This window comes from Thamnophis sirtalis, unplaced genomic scaffold (genome assembly GCF_051295495.1).
Source record: "Thamnophis sirtalis isolate CommonGarterSnake01/CBP01778 unplaced genomic scaffold, rThaSir2_p1.2 scaffold_5, whole genome shotgun sequence".
NCBI classification, from domain to species: Eukaryota; Metazoa; Chordata; class Lepidosauria; order Squamata; family Natricidae; genus Thamnophis; species Thamnophis sirtalis.
In genome coordinates, this window is record NW_028261385.1 from 130,243,467 (window position 1) to 130,263,850 (window position 20,384).

The 20,384-nt window shown below is 39.9% G+C and overlaps 1 protein-coding gene across 2 annotated transcripts; it reads right to left on the minus strand.

The window, feature by feature from the left end:
• Nucleotides 1-3,390: 3,390 nt before the first annotated feature.
• GZF1 (GDNF inducible zinc finger protein 1) lies at nucleotides 3,391-19,217 on the minus strand. Of its 2 annotated transcripts, none has more exons than XM_087716889.1 (6): nucleotides 19,127-19,217; nucleotides 15,155-16,526; nucleotides 11,002-11,096; nucleotides 9,251-9,418; nucleotides 7,882-8,039; nucleotides 3,391-6,636 (listed from the first exon to the last, which is right to left on the minus strand). In XM_087716889.1, the coding sequence occupies exons 2-6, from the start codon at nucleotides 16,513-16,515 to the stop codon at nucleotides 6,277-6,279; spliced, it is 2,142 nt and encodes a 713-aa protein (XP_087573015.1). In that variant the 5' UTR covers nucleotides 16,516-16,526; nucleotides 19,127-19,217; the 3' UTR covers nucleotides 3,391-6,276. The 2 variants fall into 2 exon arrangements, with proteins under 2 accessions (XP_087573015.1, XP_087573016.1); XM_087716890.1 differs by lacking the exon at nucleotides 19,127-19,217 and adding an exon at nucleotides 17,315-18,298.
• Nucleotides 19,218-20,384: the final 1,167 nt, after the last annotated feature.

A 20,384-nucleotide genomic window follows, 5' to 3' on the forward strand; every position in this document is an offset into this window, starting at 1 on the left:
ACCACTGTGCCGCGGCACACTAGTGTGCCGTGACATAGTGTAAGGTGTGCCGTGTGAAAATTACTTTATATATAGTCAATATAGGCACAGAGTTAATTTTTTTTAACATTTTCTAATGGTGGTGTGCCTCGTGATTTTTTTCATGAAAAAAGTGTGCCTTTGCACAAAAAAGGTTGAAAAACACTGCCCTATACTATTTCAGACAAATTGTTCTCCAATCTCCAATCTCGTGTTGGAACATCCATAACACAGCAGTCTTCTCAGGCATGAAGGATCCCAGAGCTATAGAAGGGGCTGAAGTTTGCTTCCCAAGGTCAGAAGAACAACGCTGGTCTTGGAAACCAAATGCAGTATTAGGCTCTTCTCCCTTCTCTCCTTATCCCTATCACTATTGGTGGTTTCCAGTGTTGGAAATCCCTTACGTTGGAAAGGTCTAAAACAGGAGTGTCCAACTCAAGGCTTGGGGGCCTGTGGGGTACTTCTATCTGGCCCATAGGGTCACCCTGGAAACAGCAAAGGACTGGCCGCTAGTGCTTCTGCCAGCGAAAATGGGCTCCCGAGCTCCTGTTTTCAGCTGCCCTGATCTGCTGCAACCCTTTGCCAATAAAAATGGAGCTTGGGAGGCGTTCTGAGCTCCATTTTCACTGGCAGAGGGTTGCAGGTCGTGGAAGCCAAAAACAGAGCTCAGGAGCCCATTTTCACTGGCAGAGCGCTCGGGCCACCACAGGGGCCAACAGGAGTGATGTTGAGCCCCCCCCCCCGAGGTCAAACACTGCAGCCCTCAATGAAATAAGTTTGACACCCCTGATCTAAAAGCATTGTGCAATCAGAGTTGGGCGGGGGGGGGGGAGGCAGGGGAAGAACCATCCAGGAATGAGTTTAAGAGAGAAATGCATCTCCCATTTATTTCTATCCTGGTGGAACTACATCATTGGGCAATTTTGGACTCTCCCAGTCTTAACACAAAATTACATTTTATGTCATTTCATAAAATGAAAACATTTACTCGAGAGGAAAACAGCCTCTTTGAGCTCTTCAGGGAATTTTTTTTAAAAAAATAAATAGCTCGTTTCCTAAACTCAATCCGGGCACTAAATCAAGTTTGGATTACTCTCCAGTGTACCGAACAGAATTTCCTCCACTGTGCAGTGTGAACTCCCTCCCTCTCCCAGAATGTTATGCCAATGCAACTCACTTTGCGGTGCCACTCACTTGTTCTGAGTGTTTGTGTATATGTGGCTGAGTTGCTTGGGCTTACTCCTCCCAATCAACAAATGCCATTTCTTTAAGCTAAAGACAGTTGTTTGATGCATGCGTACGTTTGGTGTGCCAGGATGAAGACACGAGCCAATGTTAGCAGTATTTAGAACCATCGCTTTAGGTTTCAACAAAAAGCATCACCTGGTAAGTTTTGGAAATATTTCAAATAAAAATCCACTATGTTGTGAAATATTCAGTGTTGAAGAGATACTGTAGACATGCTTATATTGTCACTGACAAACTAGTCACAATATAGTAATGCATTGGTAATATAGTTTAGAAATCTGTGAAATTTTCCTGGATGCACACACAGCAAATTCATTATTGATCGTTTGTAACATGGGGTATAAAAGTGGCATCACTTGGTCAATTCTCTTGGATTTTTCTCTTAAAAGATGGAAAATACTACACTCTTTGAAGCAGCTGTAAGGTTGCAACCACCCAAGTTCTTGGCATTGTCTTTAATTGAAGAAGCTGTAATTCAATGTACTGAAGATTCCATCTGTTTGCATTGCTTATTGTTAAAAGTGTCATTAAACTTGTTTATTACCCATCGTGAAGACAAAGTGTATTTTTACTAGTCCTGTATTTTTCCTCTTCATAGATTTGTCAGGCTGGTACAATATCAGGTTCCACCACAAAACCGCGGACGACAAAATCGCGGTCGACAAAAGCGCGCATTTGACGTCATCACAGCGCGACGAAAACATCGCGCTGTGATCGAAAAATGTAAAAATAAAGCGAAAACCTTACCCTAACCCCCCCAAACCTAACCCTAAACCTAACCCTTAACCTAACCCTAAACCTAACCGTTAACCTAACGCTAAACCTAACGCTAACCCTTAACCTAACGCTAAACGTAACCCTAACGCTCTAAACCTAACCCTTAACCTAACCCTAACCCTAAACCTAACCCTTACCTTTATGTGAATCGGCTTGCTTTAATTTTATTTTTATTTCAATTTTTAATTTTTTTGTCGCGCTGTGATGACGTCAAATGCACGCTTTCGTCGATTGCGCTTTTGTGGACCGCAGTTTTGACGGGTCACGCAATATCATTAGTAGTACAACTAGCAAATAATTCTCAGAGTTGTGCAGAGATTCAGATACAGAATTGGGATCATGTGCATAATCTATATCCCAAAAATTTAATACAGCCAGGATTTTCTCCAGTCATGTGACTACCTTTTGCAGAGGATATATGAACTTCGGGGGGGGGGGAAATGTGTTTGGTTTAAAGTATTTCCTCCAGATGCCAAGAGACCCCCCATATCACATTTTGCCCTTTAATTTCAAGCCTAGCATGTTGTTTTAGTAAATAGGGGAAAAAAATACTCAATAGTTGGAACGATTTATGACCCCCCAAAAGGAGTTATTGGGAATTATTTCAACATAAAACACCCCAGAGTTGTTCTAATTGCATTTTCTCTCTTCACAAGATTTGTAGATTTCGAGTTAATGAAAAAGCCTTTACTAATGCAGTTATGTAATGGTTTTAATAGTTGTAGCACCTTTTGGCTTAGTGGACTTTATGAATCAGTTTAATCAGTAACCATGAGTAAGCAAAGTAAGCATGAAGAGTCTCAAAAGTATTCTAAATCCAATCAAGTGTGGTTTATTCAATTATCTTTGCTGAAAGTGATCTTAATTTAGCATGAAACAGCACACCAATCTGAACAGATGCCATTTCAACACTTTCAGCCCAGAAATTAGTAATTGGCAGGTAGGACTAGGTCCCCTTATGTTCTTTTCTAATTATAACAAACTAAAAATTCTCCAGTGTAGTTGTATATTGCAACACAGTGGCTGGTTTTGCTTTAAGACCTAAGTGGTTTACAGATCCTTCTGTAATGGCTGAATTCACACCAAAAAAACACATTATGGCTTAGTGCAGTGTTTCTCAACCTTGGCAACTTGAAGATGTCCGGACTTCAAGTTGCCAAGGTTGAGAAACACTGGCTTAGTGTGCTGTGAAAACGCATCCTTTAGTAGAGAGCAGTTCCATTACTTTTGAAGACAAACATGAATGCTTACAGTGCACGTAAATTACATTTACACATTACTCAGCCTTCTGGATCGCGATATTTTCCAAGAAATGTAACCTCTTTCTCTAAATAAGTATCTTGCAAAAAAGATGGCATTCTTTAATTTTTCAATAAGGCCAATCAATTTATTTAAGTCCATCTACTTTCACATATTTATACAGTATAAAATAATGATCCCTATCGGTACTTAAGGTTGAAATATACCCTACAAATGTATTGCAACTGGTCATTAAAATGCAAGTCAAAAGGAGCACATGGTATACAAAATAAATATGTAAATATAACCCCTGGATAGTATTTCTAAAAACATTCATTTTACCAAACGGAAGAAATGACATAAAGCTCTTACTACAGAGTTTACCTTTAAAAAATTATATATAGGAACTTTTTATTGCTTTTCCTTCTGAACAAATAAAATATTGGGGCAAGAATTTGAAAAGCAAATATAGAAAAGTTGGCCTAAATTATTCCTCCCCTCTACAAAGTGATTTTGAAGTTGATGTAAGGAAAGAGGAAATTTTGAGGATGCACAACTAAACGAATCCAAAACTTTACCAAAGGGTACAACCAATATTCAAAATCGGATCCATTGCGAGAATAAATCAACTTTGAAAAGTAACGGAGTAAAAGCAGCTGGCATATTCTCTGAATCCACAAATGCCTTGAGGAAAATGATATCTTGCATGCCAAGATAACTTCTGTGAAAATCCTGTCCCTTAAGACAAAACAATTGTGCCTCTCTCAAATTTACCACATTCTTTTGTCATGAAGAGTCCAGGGCCCAACACACACATTACTAGTTGCACCAATTTCTCAAAGGGGCAGAAAATGCCTAAAAAGATTGATACTAAATCTTTTGTGAGCAGATTTCTACTTTCGAAAGGGGATTTCCCCCTACTTTGTTGTCTTCTGCATCTTGTAGCTCTCTGAAAGCTGCTGCATCTTTAAGGTTCCCACAATCTTCCAAAGAAAATTTGTGAGTGCACATGGAATGACAGAAACTACAACACTTTAACTTACACCTTAGTTCCCCAATGTAGAAAGACACCACGAAATTCGCAATACATGTGATTTGGAAAGAAACATACAACAAGTTGGTATTTTTTGAAGTCTTAAATAATACTAAGCATAGTTTCTGAATATAACGATTAAAACCCAGAATACTAGCAAATTCAGGATATAGGTGGAATTTCAGATTCACATAGGCTTTGGCACTTCTTATTTCCTGATTTTAAAAGTAAAAAAGGCACATTACTGATGCTTTTTGAGTTAAAAGTTTTCATCCTGCATTCTGTGTGATATAGGAAACTTACTTTCACATTTGGAGCAACTATTTTATCTTGGTTACACTGCAGGGTTTCCTGAGCTATGAGCACTGAAACATAATTGGGTGAATATATTTGTAAAAATCTACAGGTTTGCAAATAGGTCTCCCTATCTAAATTTCTCTTTTGCATTGCTTAGAATGTCAGCCGAAATTATAACTTAATTTGCCACAAGAGATGGAAGTGTTTCGTGCAAACATAAATCCAAAGCAGGAAAATTACATCCAGAATATTTCAGGAACCACTGCCAGAAATCTGATGATTTTAACTTTCTTAATTCAAAATATTAATATAATGGGGCAAAGCAAGAAAATATACAATAAATTATCTACAACAAGATGTGTCCCATCTTTAAAAAGACACCATTTTTAATATCTTGGAGCAATCTGTTCTACGAGAGTCCTGCCCGTGCATTTTTTCAAGATATAGAACACTCTTCTCCATATGCAAATACCAGTAAGTAGAACACGGCAGCAACTGGGAAATAACTTCTGGCAGGCGGGGGGGTGGGGGAACCAAGAACCATGTGCAGTACCTTCTAAAGAGAGATTCTGGGAAAAGAATGTACAGCAGTGAGAAGACACCTAGGTGGATGCCATTAAGATGATGAATTTATAAAACAGGTTGGGAACCTATAAATCTCTAGATGTTGCCAGATAACAATTCTCAAGTCTCATTAATACGAATGCTGGTTGGCACTGTGATCTGTAATTTAGCATTATCTATGGAAAGCTTTCAGTTCCTTACCTCTGTAGTAGACATCACTATCAAGTGGACAGATCAGTAGGGACTGAAGAATTTAGCTCTAGAACAAAGCTGCAATTTTTTAAAAACCTGTTTCCAAGTACACCCCCCCCCCAAAAAAAAGAAGTAATCTGTTATATTGATTACATTATTTTAAGGGTGCTCCATTTCTTTTACAAAGCTATGTCAAAATCCAAATTGTAGGGACAAACAAGGTGGTTTTCCCTTTCTCGCCCTTTGTGGTGATTGTACACATCAGTTCTGGAGAACAGCCAAAACATTGATTGGCTGCAGATTTTTGACAGGTGCAAAAGGGTTAATTGAGGGAGGAGAAACCCAGGACTTCATTGCAACAGCCAAGGGGGCATAGTTGGATTCAAAGGGTGATTTTTCTGAATTCCATCAGAAAAGCAGTTCTGCAGTTTACAAAAACAGTGCTAGGTATTTCCTACCATCTGAGATTTCTTTGAAAAAAAATTATACTGCATAATGTATTAGACCCACAGAGAGAGAGATTGTGGTGCACTATTTCACATTCTTCTGCATACAATATGAAAACAATGTTAAATAAGATATTTCTTTAAAAAGGAAACTAACAGGATATAATGCCCAGAAGAAAAGAAAAAAAAAGAAAAATCTGGACTCAAACAGAACCTGCATTTCCTTTTATAGTGACTGTGATCTGGACCCTACTTTACATTATGCAGATAAAACATAAAGAGAGCACTTTTCTCTTTGACAAATGGGCTAAGTACTGACTTCATCCATTTAAATTCAACTAATTTGGGTAGAGCACAGGATTCTAACAGCACCTTTTTTTTACAGGTTACTGTACTACTTTAGTTTTACACAATATAAAGTAACTTTTCCCTTGTGGAACTTCTCCACTCAACTGATGCAACCTATTCCGTGTTCACCAAGTTGTGAAGAGGCGGCTGAAGTGAGTCTGTCTGGGCGTGCAACACTGTCAGATCATGCAAAGCTGTAGCTATGGGGGCTTCTTGGGACCCCCCTACAGGCCTCAATTTACAGTCTGTTACAGAGGAAGATCCATTTTCATGCCCGACAGTCATGCTGTCTTGAACAGCCATCAAACTTTGATAGTGCCCATTCTCAGAGAATGGCAGCAGCTTTTCTGATAACTTGGGACGAGGTTCATCGTATTCCTCATCAGGAACCTCAGTCTTATGATCCTCATCATTCTTTGAAGCACCTTCAATAACTACAAGGAAAGACTTCCAGGGTGTGTTCTTATCATGAATCTATTAAAGAAAAAAGATTGCCCATATGAAATCACTCATTAGTACCCACTGGATTCTACAGCACTTTCTATAGTCTGAAAGGCTGTAACAAACCAACCCATTCACAGAGCTTTAAAACTCTGATACAGTACGGAGGAGATTCTTGGTTAAGTAATAGCTAACCTATAGCTATTCATTCAAATATAGCAGAATATTTTGGAGAATTGGTTTATATTCAAGTGACAAAGTTCACAGTGAAGAAACTGTAGAATTCGGGGAAGAACAGTGGCAATTAAAATGTTGAGATAGCAAGAAGCGGGACACATTTTTCCCAAGTGAAGGGAAGGCGCGAAACATTACAAGCAAACTAAAAATAATCTCAAATAGTAGAACCTGCCTGCGCATTCGTTTATGTGTAAATTGTTTTCTCCTTCAAGGAAAAGCTTGTGGGCTTTTTGATGGCAAAGATCAGGCTCTATATTTGAAACTCGGTGTCACATTTCTTAATTGTGTTGGGATGAGTTTTTGTGGATGTTCAAAACCAAAATCAAAATTGTCACTGTAATTCCGAACAGCCTGATTTGGCAGATGTCACCAATCAGAAACCCAACCATCAATAAGGAAGGTATTTTATCAATAGAAATCGAAATACCCTCTGCTAATATCTGAAAGGTTCCCATTTTTTAAATCTGCATAAAATGCTCATCCATGAAAAGTTCTTACTTTAATCTCATTATCCAAGGCCACCATATATATCAGCGGTTCTCAACCTGTGGGTTGCGACCCCTTTGGGGGTCAAACGACCTTTTCACAGGGGTCAACTAAGACCATTGGAACTCTTTTAACTTTTTAGACTAAAGCGTGCTGTGTCGCTCTCTCTCGCGCACACACATGCATACGCGCACACACCCACAAATACATGCAGGCGCACACACAGGGAAGTAGGAGGAGAAACGCGAACGTAAAAAAAAAGGGAGTCTATATGTGGGGGGGAAGGGGGGGAAGAAATTGGCTTTCGGTTATTGGGTTCCAAGCCAATCAGAGCTGAGGGGCGGGGTTTTGGCACGACAGAGCGTTGGTTCGGGGTCACTACAACTTAAGGAACTGTATTAAAGGGTCACGGCATTAAGAAGGTTGAGAACCGCTGATATATATAATATTGTGGGATCCATACAAGGTAACCTTTCCTATCCTTTAATGCAACAATAACAATAACTGGAAGTACACAAAAAGCAATTTTCACAGAAGTGCCCATTTCCCCCTTACTGAGGTGTGACGCCGAAGAGTAGATTTGTCGGTAAATGTCCGCCCACAGGCATTGCACATGAATGGCTTCTCTCCTGTGTGGATCCGATGATGACGTTGCAGAGCATTGAGTTGAGTAAACTGTTTGCCACACTGATCACAGCAGTATGGACGCTCACCTGTAAGATAAAGCACCTACAAAAATCAGGGGAAGTTTTGCCAATGAGATGCACGAATAACCTGACAGAAAGCTTTGGTTACACTGCCACCTTGCTGAGGTTGTGCTTCTCAGCATATTTACACCTCCAAATAAAAGCAAAAACAAAATGTTACCAATTGGGGATTATAGAAAAAGAATAGTCCTAATCTCTTGAAGAGAGAATCTGGAGAATCTTTTCAAAAGATGCAAAGCTGGTGATGCAGTTAAGAATGCAATGAAATAGATCTTTATATACTTTAAAGAGGAAAACGCCTAAAGGTCTGAAGAACAGAATTTCAGGGAATAATATATGAAAGCTAAACAGGAGTTGGAGAATTTGCAGGTATGCAAACACAACACTAACACCCCCAAATTGTTAAAGCTATAAAAAGGAGCAGGAATCAGTGAAGATCATAAGCAGAGGAACAGATTTATAGATGCATGTGTTTTAAAAAAATGAAGAAGTAAACAAAAGCAGACAAAGTTTACTTTTAGGGACAAGAAATAAAAGCAATCAAGTAGAGGAAAATGAGACAAAAGTACACCTATTATTTTCTCAAGAGTTTAAAGTATAAAAATTAGATTCAAAGACATTGGGAATATTTATAGTGCTGCTTAAAAGTTGGCGAGACCATTTGAATTTTTAATATTTCTGCATAAATAACCTAAAATATTATCTCTTCTTTACATAAGTTCTAAAACTAAATAACAATACCTCAAGAAAACAGTCAAAAATATGAGATCTGGAATTTCAAGCTGCTGAAGATAAGAGTATGCTTCTAGATTGTGTATGCCAGATTCAAACAATCTCAAATATTACATTTGAAACAATTATTTCTCACAATCAATTTGAACTCAGCTACAGTTTGTTCGACGTAAGAGATTACAACAGTCTGATTCATAAAGCCACAAATGATGATTTACAAATCACTGGGATTGGCTGGGCAAAAACCCAACACAATATGGTATAATTCAGTATAGTAGTGAATTCAGGCTGAAACACAGGCAATCTGGCGGATAGCACTATGGAAACCTGGAAATTGTAAAAGATGCTACCATCACTGATAAAACTAAGGGCTACAAGAGGATTGGCATCAGCTAGCAAGAAAGCTTCAGAGAACACTCTTAATTTTTATTAAAAAAAAGTTTTAAAGCCAAACATTTTCCTAAATTGTTTTTGTAGCTTCCTACCTGTATGAACTTTGATGTGCTGATAGAGTGAATTCCTCTGCGCAAATGTCCTGAAGCAAATTTCACATTTAAAGGGCTTGGATCCAGTGTGGATTCGATTATGGTGTTTCAAATACTCCTTGGAGGCAAAGCTCTTCCCACATGTCTCACACATGAAAGGCCGCTCTCCTAGAGCATAAAGGAATTGGAAGGGGAAAAAAGCAGAAAGACTGTTTTTTGCTGATGCCAAGTTCAACCCACACACATGAATATGAGTTTGCACACAAGGCCATCCACTTCTGCTTTGTCTGTCATAGTTCTGGAATAGTTATAGTTAAGTAATAGTTATAGTTAAGAGTGGTGCAGTGGTTAGAGTAGCGCAGTGGTTAGAGTGCAATACCGCAGGATACTTCTGCTGATCACCGGCTGCCAGCAGTTTGGCAGTTCGAATCTCACCAGGCTCAAGGTTCTCAGCCTTCCATCCTTTCGAGGTGAGTAAAATGAGGACCCAGATTGTTGGGGGCAATAGGCTGACTCTGTAAAACGGCCTAGAGAGGGCTGTAAAAGCACTGTGAAGCAGTATATAAGTCTAAGTGCTAGTGTTAGTTATAAAAAACAAGTTCTCCTTGAATATTTTATACTGACATCTCTACAAAGTTAACGTGGCCAAAAAGATTTCTCTGAAATGTGTCCCATAATTAATGATGGATGGATGGAGAACTTTTTATAGTCAACATTTTTAAAAGTATGAAATAAAAATACTTCGCAAAACAGTTCTTACTTCAGAGTGACACGTAATTAGATTCATTAGATTTTTATAGTGGCTACAAAAAGCCTACTATTATCTCATACTCAAAATTATTGTAGGATTTAAGATTAACATGAGATTGAGATAAAACCACAGCAATATTGGATATTGGATCCAACTTGGCAGTTAGCTAATGGAGATACAGTTTGTACGTATGCTTGATTATGGAGTTATGAAGAATAGCAAGATTGCCAATACATATCCCTTCTTAACACAATAATACATTGTGGCATTTCCAACAGCACATATCTTTCTGTGCATTGTTTTAATGTAAACAAAAAAAGGAGCTTATCCTCGTTTTGTTGGTTTAGCAGAATCTCATTAATGCGACTAAAGTAGAAAATAAGGCTGTTTTCACATCATACACTGAACTGCGAACTAGCCAACTATGGTTTAGGCTAGCACAACTTAGGAATCTCTTCATAAGATTTTAATGGTTTCAGGTTAAAAAAAAAAAATCTATCCAACTGAGTTATGTGAATGAATTAGGATTCAGTTATCCGTGGGACAACATTTTATGTGAACAAAAGATATCCTTATTCGCTAGTATAATTATTTCATGGTTTGGTGATACTGCTAACAGGAAAATCTCTAAATAACAAATCATAACATTTAACAAGATATAATAACAACCTACTCTTATCATTTGATCGGTTTCTTGAAAGTGGAAAACTGAATTTCTATTGATCCCAATAATAGCTCTGAGCCAAATAGTTCTGGAAAACAGACTGGACTATCCAGAGTAAAGGTATACAACATTTTTTCTAAACTAATGAGAACCAGGTAATAATTTTAAATTGACACAATAATAAAATTTGATAGCCATTGATCTTCAAGAACATTAACCTTAACCCCATCAGCTCATACGTATAGTAATAACATACATCAAAACAGATTATACATTGCACATATCAGTCACTGAATAAAAAAAAAGGAGTGTAAAAATGCAGTATTATCCTACTACCTGTATGGCACCTTTTATGGTATATAAGCATGTGATTTTGTGTAAATTTTGCTCCACAATCATCACAAACAAATGGTTTTTCGCCTGTGTGGATTCTGAAATAAGAGAAGAATAACACAAATCAGGACATGTATTATATTTGCTCCTCAGCATCACTGAGACATAAATCAGTGGATAGCAATCAATGGCATTTACTAGGATGACTCTTAAGATTTCCAGTCTAGAATAAGGATCTCTAATACTGACTGGGAAATGTTATACCTAGTGTATCACTTGTGCATGATGTTGAATGGCAGGGTGAGATTATTTCATGTTAAAAAGACTTTTTTAAAAGCAAAATTCAGAGAATAACAGTCTAGGCTTAAGTCTAGGCATACTTCCCCTCAAAAGAGAAGACACCAGAAATAAATTTCAAAATGGACAAGAGAATGGTCAAACGAAAATTATTTTCTTAAAATCAAAAGCAACAGTGGTCTAAATTAACCTGCAATAAAAAGGGAACAAACGTGATTAAAATTTAACTTGGGAAATGAATCACAACTGAAAATTAAACTTTCAGATTAATGTCTTTTTGTGTTTAGTACCACAAATATTGCAAATACTGCAAATATTTCACTTTTCAAAAGCTGGGAAAAATTACTTACAGAAGCTATATATCAAAAGCATTTTGATTCTCTTAAATAAAAAAAAATGCTAGTGCATGTGGATTATAGGTCACCTCCTCTCCGAATTCAGGTAGTATTTCATACTCTGCCCTTAAAATAACGATTATTCCTGAATCAAGAAGCATGAAGGACCAAAATGTTCCTATAACTTTGTAATCAAATTCCACCACAGATATCTGCTTTAGGAATAGAGGTGACGTATCTAAACCCCATTAAATTCTCCATTTTTCTCTCCTACCTTACAAGGGTTGAATGAAAAGCAAGGCTTCCGATGTTACATAAGTTAACAATGGTGATAATACTAGTGTAGTAGATGTTAGATATTTCCTTCAGCATTTCCTACCCCGCCCCCATTTCGTAAAATGGAAGCCTGCTGAGATTGCACTTTTTAAGTTTTGATTTCCAAAGGAATCCCTCCAACTGAAATGCACAACAAATGTTGATTGTTGGGGGTTATTATTGCTTTGATATGCCTACTCCACATAGCTGAGCCAAAAAAGGTACAGATGGGAAAGGTTGATTTGTATAATCAAGAACAAAGTACCATAGATAAGCTATGACAGCGGGAGCTTCACATGAGAAAGGTTGATAAACACATCAAAGAGAATTGGTGAATCAGTCAAAGGGACACAACCATAGCATTGTAACAGGAATGTGTGGGTCAGTCACATCACTGATATACTTTAATGTATCAGTAACGTGACCCACATAACGTGCAAGATGCATTCCTCTCACGCTGATAGCAAAGACAAAAGCTTTCAAGGGTTGAAATTTGCCAGCAATCATTGTCATATTGTAAGAATGAAGATAATGGAAAAGTTTCTTCACTGTGTTATGAACTTCAGTGAAACATGGGCACGTCAATGAGGTTCAGAAATGAAACATCGGTCCATGGAATATCATTACAAAATTTTACCTTGGGAAAAAAAAAATCAAAACACAGGCTTTGTCAGGAAAACATAGTTACCGCTTTTCTGTCTACTTATGTGGTATTTGTGTGTTCCTTGAACCTAGCACCACGATCAACTCAAAATGCTGAAAACCCACCCAATTAAATGGCGTTTGGAAGGACAAGTAGATATGAATGCAACTCTGAAGGCGTCAACCCCTAGGTCTTGATCCTTGGGCCACCCAAGAGACAATGGCAAAGCTTGACCTCACTGCATTAGCCGATCTGCAATATAGTCCAGACTTGGAATCATGCAACTTCCACCTTTCCCCACAATCGAAAGAATATCTTCTTAGGCATCTCTCTGACTCAAATGAAGAAGGGGGAAAGACTATTGGGACTAGGCCAAAGACACATTTTGTGTGACTGTTTTAAGAAGCTTGTCCATCATTGGCAACAGTGTGTAGTAAATGCTAGTGATTATGTGGAGAAGTGCAGAGCATTTCAAGGATGATTTCCCTGTTTCATTGATTAAAATATTCCCATTTAAACTAAAATTTATGGAGCTGCTTATTTTTCATTCAACCCTTGTATATCCAAACTTCTTCTCTATTTCCAAGAATAAGCAGAATTATCTCCGATGATTCACAGGCTAGGATCAGCAGCAATGTAACAGGAAGCATAAAAACAAAACCCTGAAGTAGCTTTCTCCAATTCTATGCCTTCCAGATGAAATTGGACCACGGTTCCTGCAATTCTTAATCACCATGGATGTCAGTTATATCGCCTGGGGGAATCATGGAAGTTGTAGCTCAACATTATAGGGGCTGAACTCATAGTTACCCATTAGGTTATAAAGTAGATCTGCCTTGTTCTTACCTTCTATGTAGTCCTCGACTTATGACTACAATTGAGCCCAATTTTTTTGTTGCTAAGAGAGTTGTTAAGCGAGTTTTGTCCCCTTTTGCAACCTTTCTTGCCAGAGTCATTAAGTGAATCACTGCAGTTGTTAAGTTAATAATACAGTTCTGAAGTGAATCTGGCTTCCCTATTGATTTTGCTTGCCAGGTCTCAAAAGGTGATCGCATGATCCCAAGACACTGCAAACATTATAAATAAATGCCAGTTGCTAACTGCACACATACGACCATGGGGATGCTACAATGGTCATATGTGTGGAAAAAATGATTGTAAGTCAGTTTTTTCAGTGCTATTGTAGCTTTGAACATCCACTAAATGAATGGTTAAGTCGAGAATTACCTGTATTCCTAGATTTGAAAGTCAGTGGGATAGATCTTTGCTAAGGCGCTTAGTCACAGTTTCCCAGCCATTCAGCCATGGAAAAAGCCATTGAGCCATGGTCCTCAATCCTTCCTTAGCTAAGTACAAACAGCTTTCTCCTAAGCTTGCCAATACCCCTACCTGACTCTTTTCTACTTGGACAGTCTTTAACTGTTCCGTTAGGTAAGCACAGCTGCCTATTTCATTCAAACCTACTAGTGTTTTGCATGATGATTATCTTCGTCTAGTTCGTAAGCAGTGGGTTGAAGCTGAATTGTTTTGATATCAGACTTCACCCATAATTCCCAGCTTAGGCAAAACAATAAATCAGGACCCATCAAAACTAAAGAGATTCTGAAATTCTCCTCAATAACATAAGGGATAACAAGAGACTCCAACTAGCCAAAAAGGCTACATTCATTTATGTCACATTATATAAAAGCTTAGTCTAGCCTCCAAACATGACGAAAGTTTTGCATATCTCTTACGTGTTATTATTTTATTTGCCCAGCTATGACTGAAAAGCACAGGCAGAAATATCTTTTTTCTTAAAAGACCAATCCAATTCCTTGTCTTGATCAAGGAAGTATCATTTCTACTCTTAAGTAATATGAGAAACATACTCTGGTTTCTTTTCAGAAGAAAAGAAATCTGGCCAAAAGTAATTAGAAACATTCAATCAGAAGTAAAGAAAGTGCTCTCTGAATGTTTAATATGGTAAACTGACTGCAAACAGCACTGATTATCTCCAAACTCATGTCAAAATGAGAGGGTGAAGGAGCTGTAGTTCTGGGAGTTTCAGCCAGCCCATCTGGAGAGCACTAGAATGAGAAGGCTGTTTCAGAATAAATACCCCTGTAACCCTCCTGACAGTATTTCAAATATTACCTGAACAAGGTTTAATCGTACGAACTGGTTTTCCAACATGGGACAACCTGCTACAATTCTCCTTAACTTTTACACAGTATTGTATTTTACCCAAGTCAGCCTGTCACTGGGATGTTATCATCATTCCCACAACACTAATAATCAGGATACTAAACAATAATAATCAGGATTCAATAATCAGGATTCTAAATGTTCTCTGTTCTTTAGCTAAGGCTTACATTTATTCCAATGTATGTTACGGTGGCTCAGGAGCATTTTAGATTATGACCGCAACCTGCCATTTCAAAAGAAAACCCCTATTACTGAATCCGCCAGAGAGGAGCTCCAACCTATTCATTACTTTTTTTGCCCAGGAAGAAGCTGCCTCGGGGAGGGCATTAGCTTTTTGCCCGGAGATTTAGCTTACAAGGCCCGTCCCGTCTGTTCATACCTCATGTGTGTTTTAAGTGCCGAAGGCTGAGAAAACTTAGCCTCACACTCTGTGCACCCATAAGGCTTGTCGCCTGTGTGTGTCCTTTCATGAAGCCTCAGGGCCGTTTTGGAGCTCAAACCCTTTCCACACTGGAGGCAGTGATGACGCTCCCCACCACCCTCATGAACCTGCAGAATGTGCCGCTTGACGTCCTTCTTGCGCTTGAACTTCTTACCACAGAGCTCGCATGGGAAGTGGCGCTCGCTGCTGTGGACGTGGCGCTGGTGGCTTTTGAGGTTGCACCGGTTGGCAAAAGTCTGGCCGCAGGTTTCGCAACGGTAAATGATTTCGGCTGCGATGCCATGGCTCTGCTTGATGTGTTTCAGAAAGCTCTTCTCGTAGAGGAATTCCCGCTCACAAGTACTGCAAGTAAAGTTGCCACTGCGGTTCTTTTTATCCTCCTCCAGTTTAGTCAGGTTTTCTTCCCGGTGGTCCTCAGCACCATCAGGCCCTTTCTCCTCTAGCTTCACACTGCTCAACACTTGATCTTTCTCCTCCTCCTCCTCCTCCTCGCCCCCACCCTTTTCACGGGGGCCCTGGTCTTTGGAAAGCCAGCTCTCCTCCACAACAGCTTCAGCAAACTTCTGTTGCTCTCGCAGGCGCCTTGTGTACTTCTTCTTGGGTATCTCCACAAAGACTTTTCTGCCAGCCAACCTGCCACTCGCCCGCCTGATTTTGGCACAGGGGGGCTTCAGGGCTTCTTTTTTTTTGTCCAACTTTTCCTTTAATTTCAGGGTGGTGGACTCGAGGTCCGGTCCAGTCCTGGGTCTTCTGAGGGCAGAACTTGCAAAATAATCCACATTGTCCCCTTGTGGTTCAGTCACAGTTTTGGGCTCAATTAAAGTGCCAGGATGAGCCCTGCCATCCTCACCAGGATCCTGTGACTCAGAAAAATTTTGCAATTCCAGCAACACCGATTCAAGCATTTGTTTTTTTAACTGAAAACAAGTCTCTGACAAATCTAAACATTTCAGTTTCTCAGCCACTTCCAGCATGCGCTGTACCCGATCTTCTTCTACCTCTACCCGGGCAGTATAAACAAACTCCAGAAAAGACGCAAAGTCAGCTACCTGGACTTCATTCAGTAACACAATGGTCCTTAGTCCATCCATGCCATTTTCATTAAGAAAGACCTCTTTAAAGAACTTGCTTGTGGCTGCCAGCACAGCTTTGTGAGCAACAAACTCAGCTCTGACACCTTGATATTCTACACTCACGGTGACATCACAAAGGTGACCTAGGAGACGCAGCTGGTGCATTTCATTCAGAAGGTTGATGGGTGAGGATTTGGATTCCAGAAGAACAGCATTACTTTCCATCTTCTTCCTCTCTAAAAATACATTATTACATGTTAATAGTCTGCCACACAAATGAGATTAACACCCCAAAGTAATGTTCTCCCAACAAGTTTGAAAAAAGAAATAGATCTATAAAATCTTCAAAATCCAGTTATGACCATTGATTGGGTCTCTGACTGTTCAATATGTATATAACCATTTTTTTGATAGGCTGCCAGTGATTTGCAACTGTATCTCCCTAAGTTGCCTGGCATGTATAGGTAGTCCTTGTTTAGCAATCATAATTAGGACCAGCAACTTAGTCATTAAGCAAATAGATTGCTAAGTGAAACCGCAATTCTTTTATGATCTTACTTCACTTTTCCTTTGCTTTACAGATATGCAAAGGTCGTCATTGCAGGAACTGGACCTAAAGTTTCTTTTATATCACGGTTGTAACTATGAATGGTCGCTAAATGAAGCAGCCTAAACAGGACTAAACAGCAAGAAAGGAGAAGTTGTTCTTTTTTGTTATAAACTATTGGACTTGGTTTTACAGTGCTGTCACAACTTTTCTGACATTATAAGCTTAAACCAGAGAGATTTAAAAAAAAAAACATTCCTGAATAGGATGGCATACCAAGGAATCTGTGTTTTTTTCATTCACATATAGTTACAAAAGGAAGGGTGAGAAAAATATGTAGCGAACAAATTGATTAAATTAAATACTTGCAATGAGAGGCAAACTGCTTAGTTCAGATCTCTAATCATACAAGAATCTGGGGTTGGGGAGTGGTGGGTATGTGGCCTCTTTGAAGCTTAACAAAGTGAAGTTCTTCACCATTCCTTCCCTTCTTCTCAGCCCCTTTGAAAGTCCTGTTAAATGCTTATTTCATTTAGTATAATACAGCATGTTGCAATTTTCCATATACAGCTTTCTTACAATTTTCAATTCACTGAAGTACACCCCATCCATCCAGTTGTCTCCATCTTGACAGTCACCCTGAACTGCTTAACATTCACACCTTAGATCTCTTCATTTGGAAGAAGAGTTAATCAGTTAACCAAATCACCTGGATTGAGATGACACACAGGCCTGTGGTTAAGGAAAGTAAACCTATCGCTTTAACCAGGGTTTGATTCATGGTGACTTTGGAGAATCTGCCCATCTGATAGCCAGGGGTTTATCATATAATGAACCTCAGTTCAAGAACTAGAGTCCACACTTGCTTGTTTTCCTCAGCCTTTTTCCTTTCACACAATCTCATTTAGATTACAAACTGGCAGATAATCTTATGCAAGCTGTTCTGAAATAATTTTATGATGGAGGAAGGTAAAAAGCACCTCAGAATTCTTAAATGAATCAGTGAAAATAGTACTATTGTTGAGCATTCAATTCAAACTCCCTATTTCTATTATTTTCTAACACGTTTTTATTTTTAATATGTTTATTTACTGCTAAGTAAAATAATTCACGTTTTTTATTCCGACACTCAGGCTTTGCATCTCTTTGTATTTTTTTTTCAGGCTTTGTGGGTCTCAAACTTGGGATTTCCTTATGACCCTGATGTAAAGTTCCTATTAGGAAGATATGAAAGAGCAATTTTGAATGTTCTTTCCAAAGTTGTTCACCCTGCTTAGGCAAAAATACAAGTGAAATGGAGTACATTTCACTTCACTATGAACAAGGCAGGTACAAGGGGCTCAGGAGATCTCACAGAAAAAGTCAGAGAGCCACATAGACATATATTCACTGAGAGACAGGAAGAAGTCAAGATTTTATCAGTAGAATCAAGCAATTTCACTCTCCTAACTCCAGGCACAGCTAAAAAGTTTGGCATTCTTCTGCTAACAAATCTGCCCCAGCCTATTAAAAAAAAAAAATCAAATCAGCAATTTTTCCCTATGATCTCCAACTTCTAGTTCAAACACTTCGAAATCCTATATTTTAAGTATGCACATCTTTACTATTGTTTTTTTTTAAAAAAAACAATAACCCACCTCCATTTACATTTAATATGTACCCTTCTCTCAGCTGGACTTCAGCCCATTTTCCTCCCATTCTGTCTGCTGCCCAGGACCATTAGCCTTCACTAGCTTGATGCCCGCACAGATGTAAAGGACTACAAGTCCCATTTCTTCCTAGGTAGCACACGATCAACGGCTAAGGGCAACTGGAAATTGATTGGGAAGGCACCCAGGTTGCTTTAAAAACCCCGGGGAAGCGGGAGGATCTTTTGGCCATCCGGTGTTTTTGGTCCAAGCGCAATTTATGTTACGCATAAATTACTCCCCATCTTAGCTACGAATACCTTGCCAAGCTCACAGCCAGAGAGATTTGGGAGGGAGGGGGGGGATGACGGCGCCTTCCTTTCCGTCCTCAGTTCCGCATCGCGATCTTTTCTGCAGGAGACCCACCGCGCACGCACACACGCACAGACACAAACACACCAGGGAGGAGGAGAATGAACACAATAGGGGTACCACTTTGTCTCGCTTCGTCTCCCTAGCCTTTCTTCCTAAGAGCAGGCTCACTTCTTCAGCGCCCCTGCCCCCCGCCTCCCCTCCGGCCGACCCGCTATCGAAGCGCCGCAGACCTGCCGCGCCCCTCCCGATTCGACTCTCTCCGCCGCCGCCCCGCCATCCCACTCACCAGGCAGCCCCCGCAGCTGGGCAGCCTCAAGGTAGGATGGCCCCTACCCTCCCGTCACGCTCCCACATCCGGTAAACGGCTGCCCCGCCGCTCCTTCCTCACGATGACGTCACAGCATACCTACGGCGTTCGTTGCCAGGAGAAGACGGGGGGGGGGAAAGGGAGGAGTCAGATTTTTCCTACCCCTGATTTCATCAGGCCTTCCGCCGGGCTTCCTATAAAACGGGATGGCCGCTCTATTGTCCTACCCTACCCAAACGGAGAAAGGCCTTTCACCATAGAGACGTCAAAGGCTAGAAAGGCGAGCCTCTCCGTGCCTAGGAAAGGTCCGGGTTGAACCGAATCTCTTTTTTCGAGCGTTCCTTTTCTCGCGGTGTTTGAGGTTGTTCTATTGTCTCGTTCGCTTGGTTTAGCCCAGCTTTTGAATATCCATTATACAGCGAACCGCACCAATGCGGTGATTTCTCGATACGCCTTAAGCAGGCAATGGCAACCGCTTCCTAAAAAAAAACCCCACCTACCTTGCCAAGAAAACTGCAGGGATCAATCCAGATAGTGTCAGCGCTGACTTGAAAGCACACATACAGGAGCAGTTTGGTTCTGCTTATCTTACAACAGCTGACTGACCCATTCCCAGCTGACTGTTTGGCAGGCATTGCATAACTACGGGTAGTCCTCGACTTGCGACCACAATTGAGCCCCAAATTTCTGTTGCTAAGTGAGTGTTGCCTCATTTTGCAACCTTTCTTGCCAGTTGTTAATCACTGCAGTCATTAAGTTAGTAACATGGTTGTTAAGTGAATCTGGCTTCCCTGTTGACTTTGCTGGCCGGACGGTGGCAAAAGAGGACCACGTGACCCCAGGACACTGCAACCATCTTAAATATGTGTCAGGTGCCGATGTCTTCATTTCGATTATGTGACCATGGGGATGCTACAACAGTCATAACAGAGGTGGGTTGTTGCCATTTCGGCCCGGATCAGCCAAACCGGTAGTAGCGGCGGGAGGCTCCGCCCACCCACCCAGACGCTTCTGTGCATGCACAGAAGTGTCACGCGCCCGAACCAGTAGTAACAAAATTGGCAACCCACCACTGAGTCATAAGTATGAAAAAGGGTCATACAACACATTTTCATTGCCATTGCAACTTTGAATATTTAATAAATGAATTGTAAGTCAAAGCTTACCAGTACTGCCTTGGATGCCTTCAAACATACCAATGAAAAAGATTATTATTTGATTTTGCTGTTTGTGTATA

Coding starts and splice junctions, on each gene's coding strand:
- GZF1 (XM_087716889.1), bottom strand. CDS start 16,515: ATGGAAAGTAATGCTGTTCTTCTGGAATCCAAATCCTCACCCATCAAC. Junction 11,097..15,154: donor GCACTTAAAACACACATGAG/GTATGAACAGAC, acceptor CTCTTATTTCAG/AATCCACACAGGCGAAAAAC. Junction 6,637..7,881: donor CTCTTCGGCGTCACACCTCA/GTAAGGGGGAAA, acceptor TTTCTTTAATAG/ATTCATGATAAGAACACACC.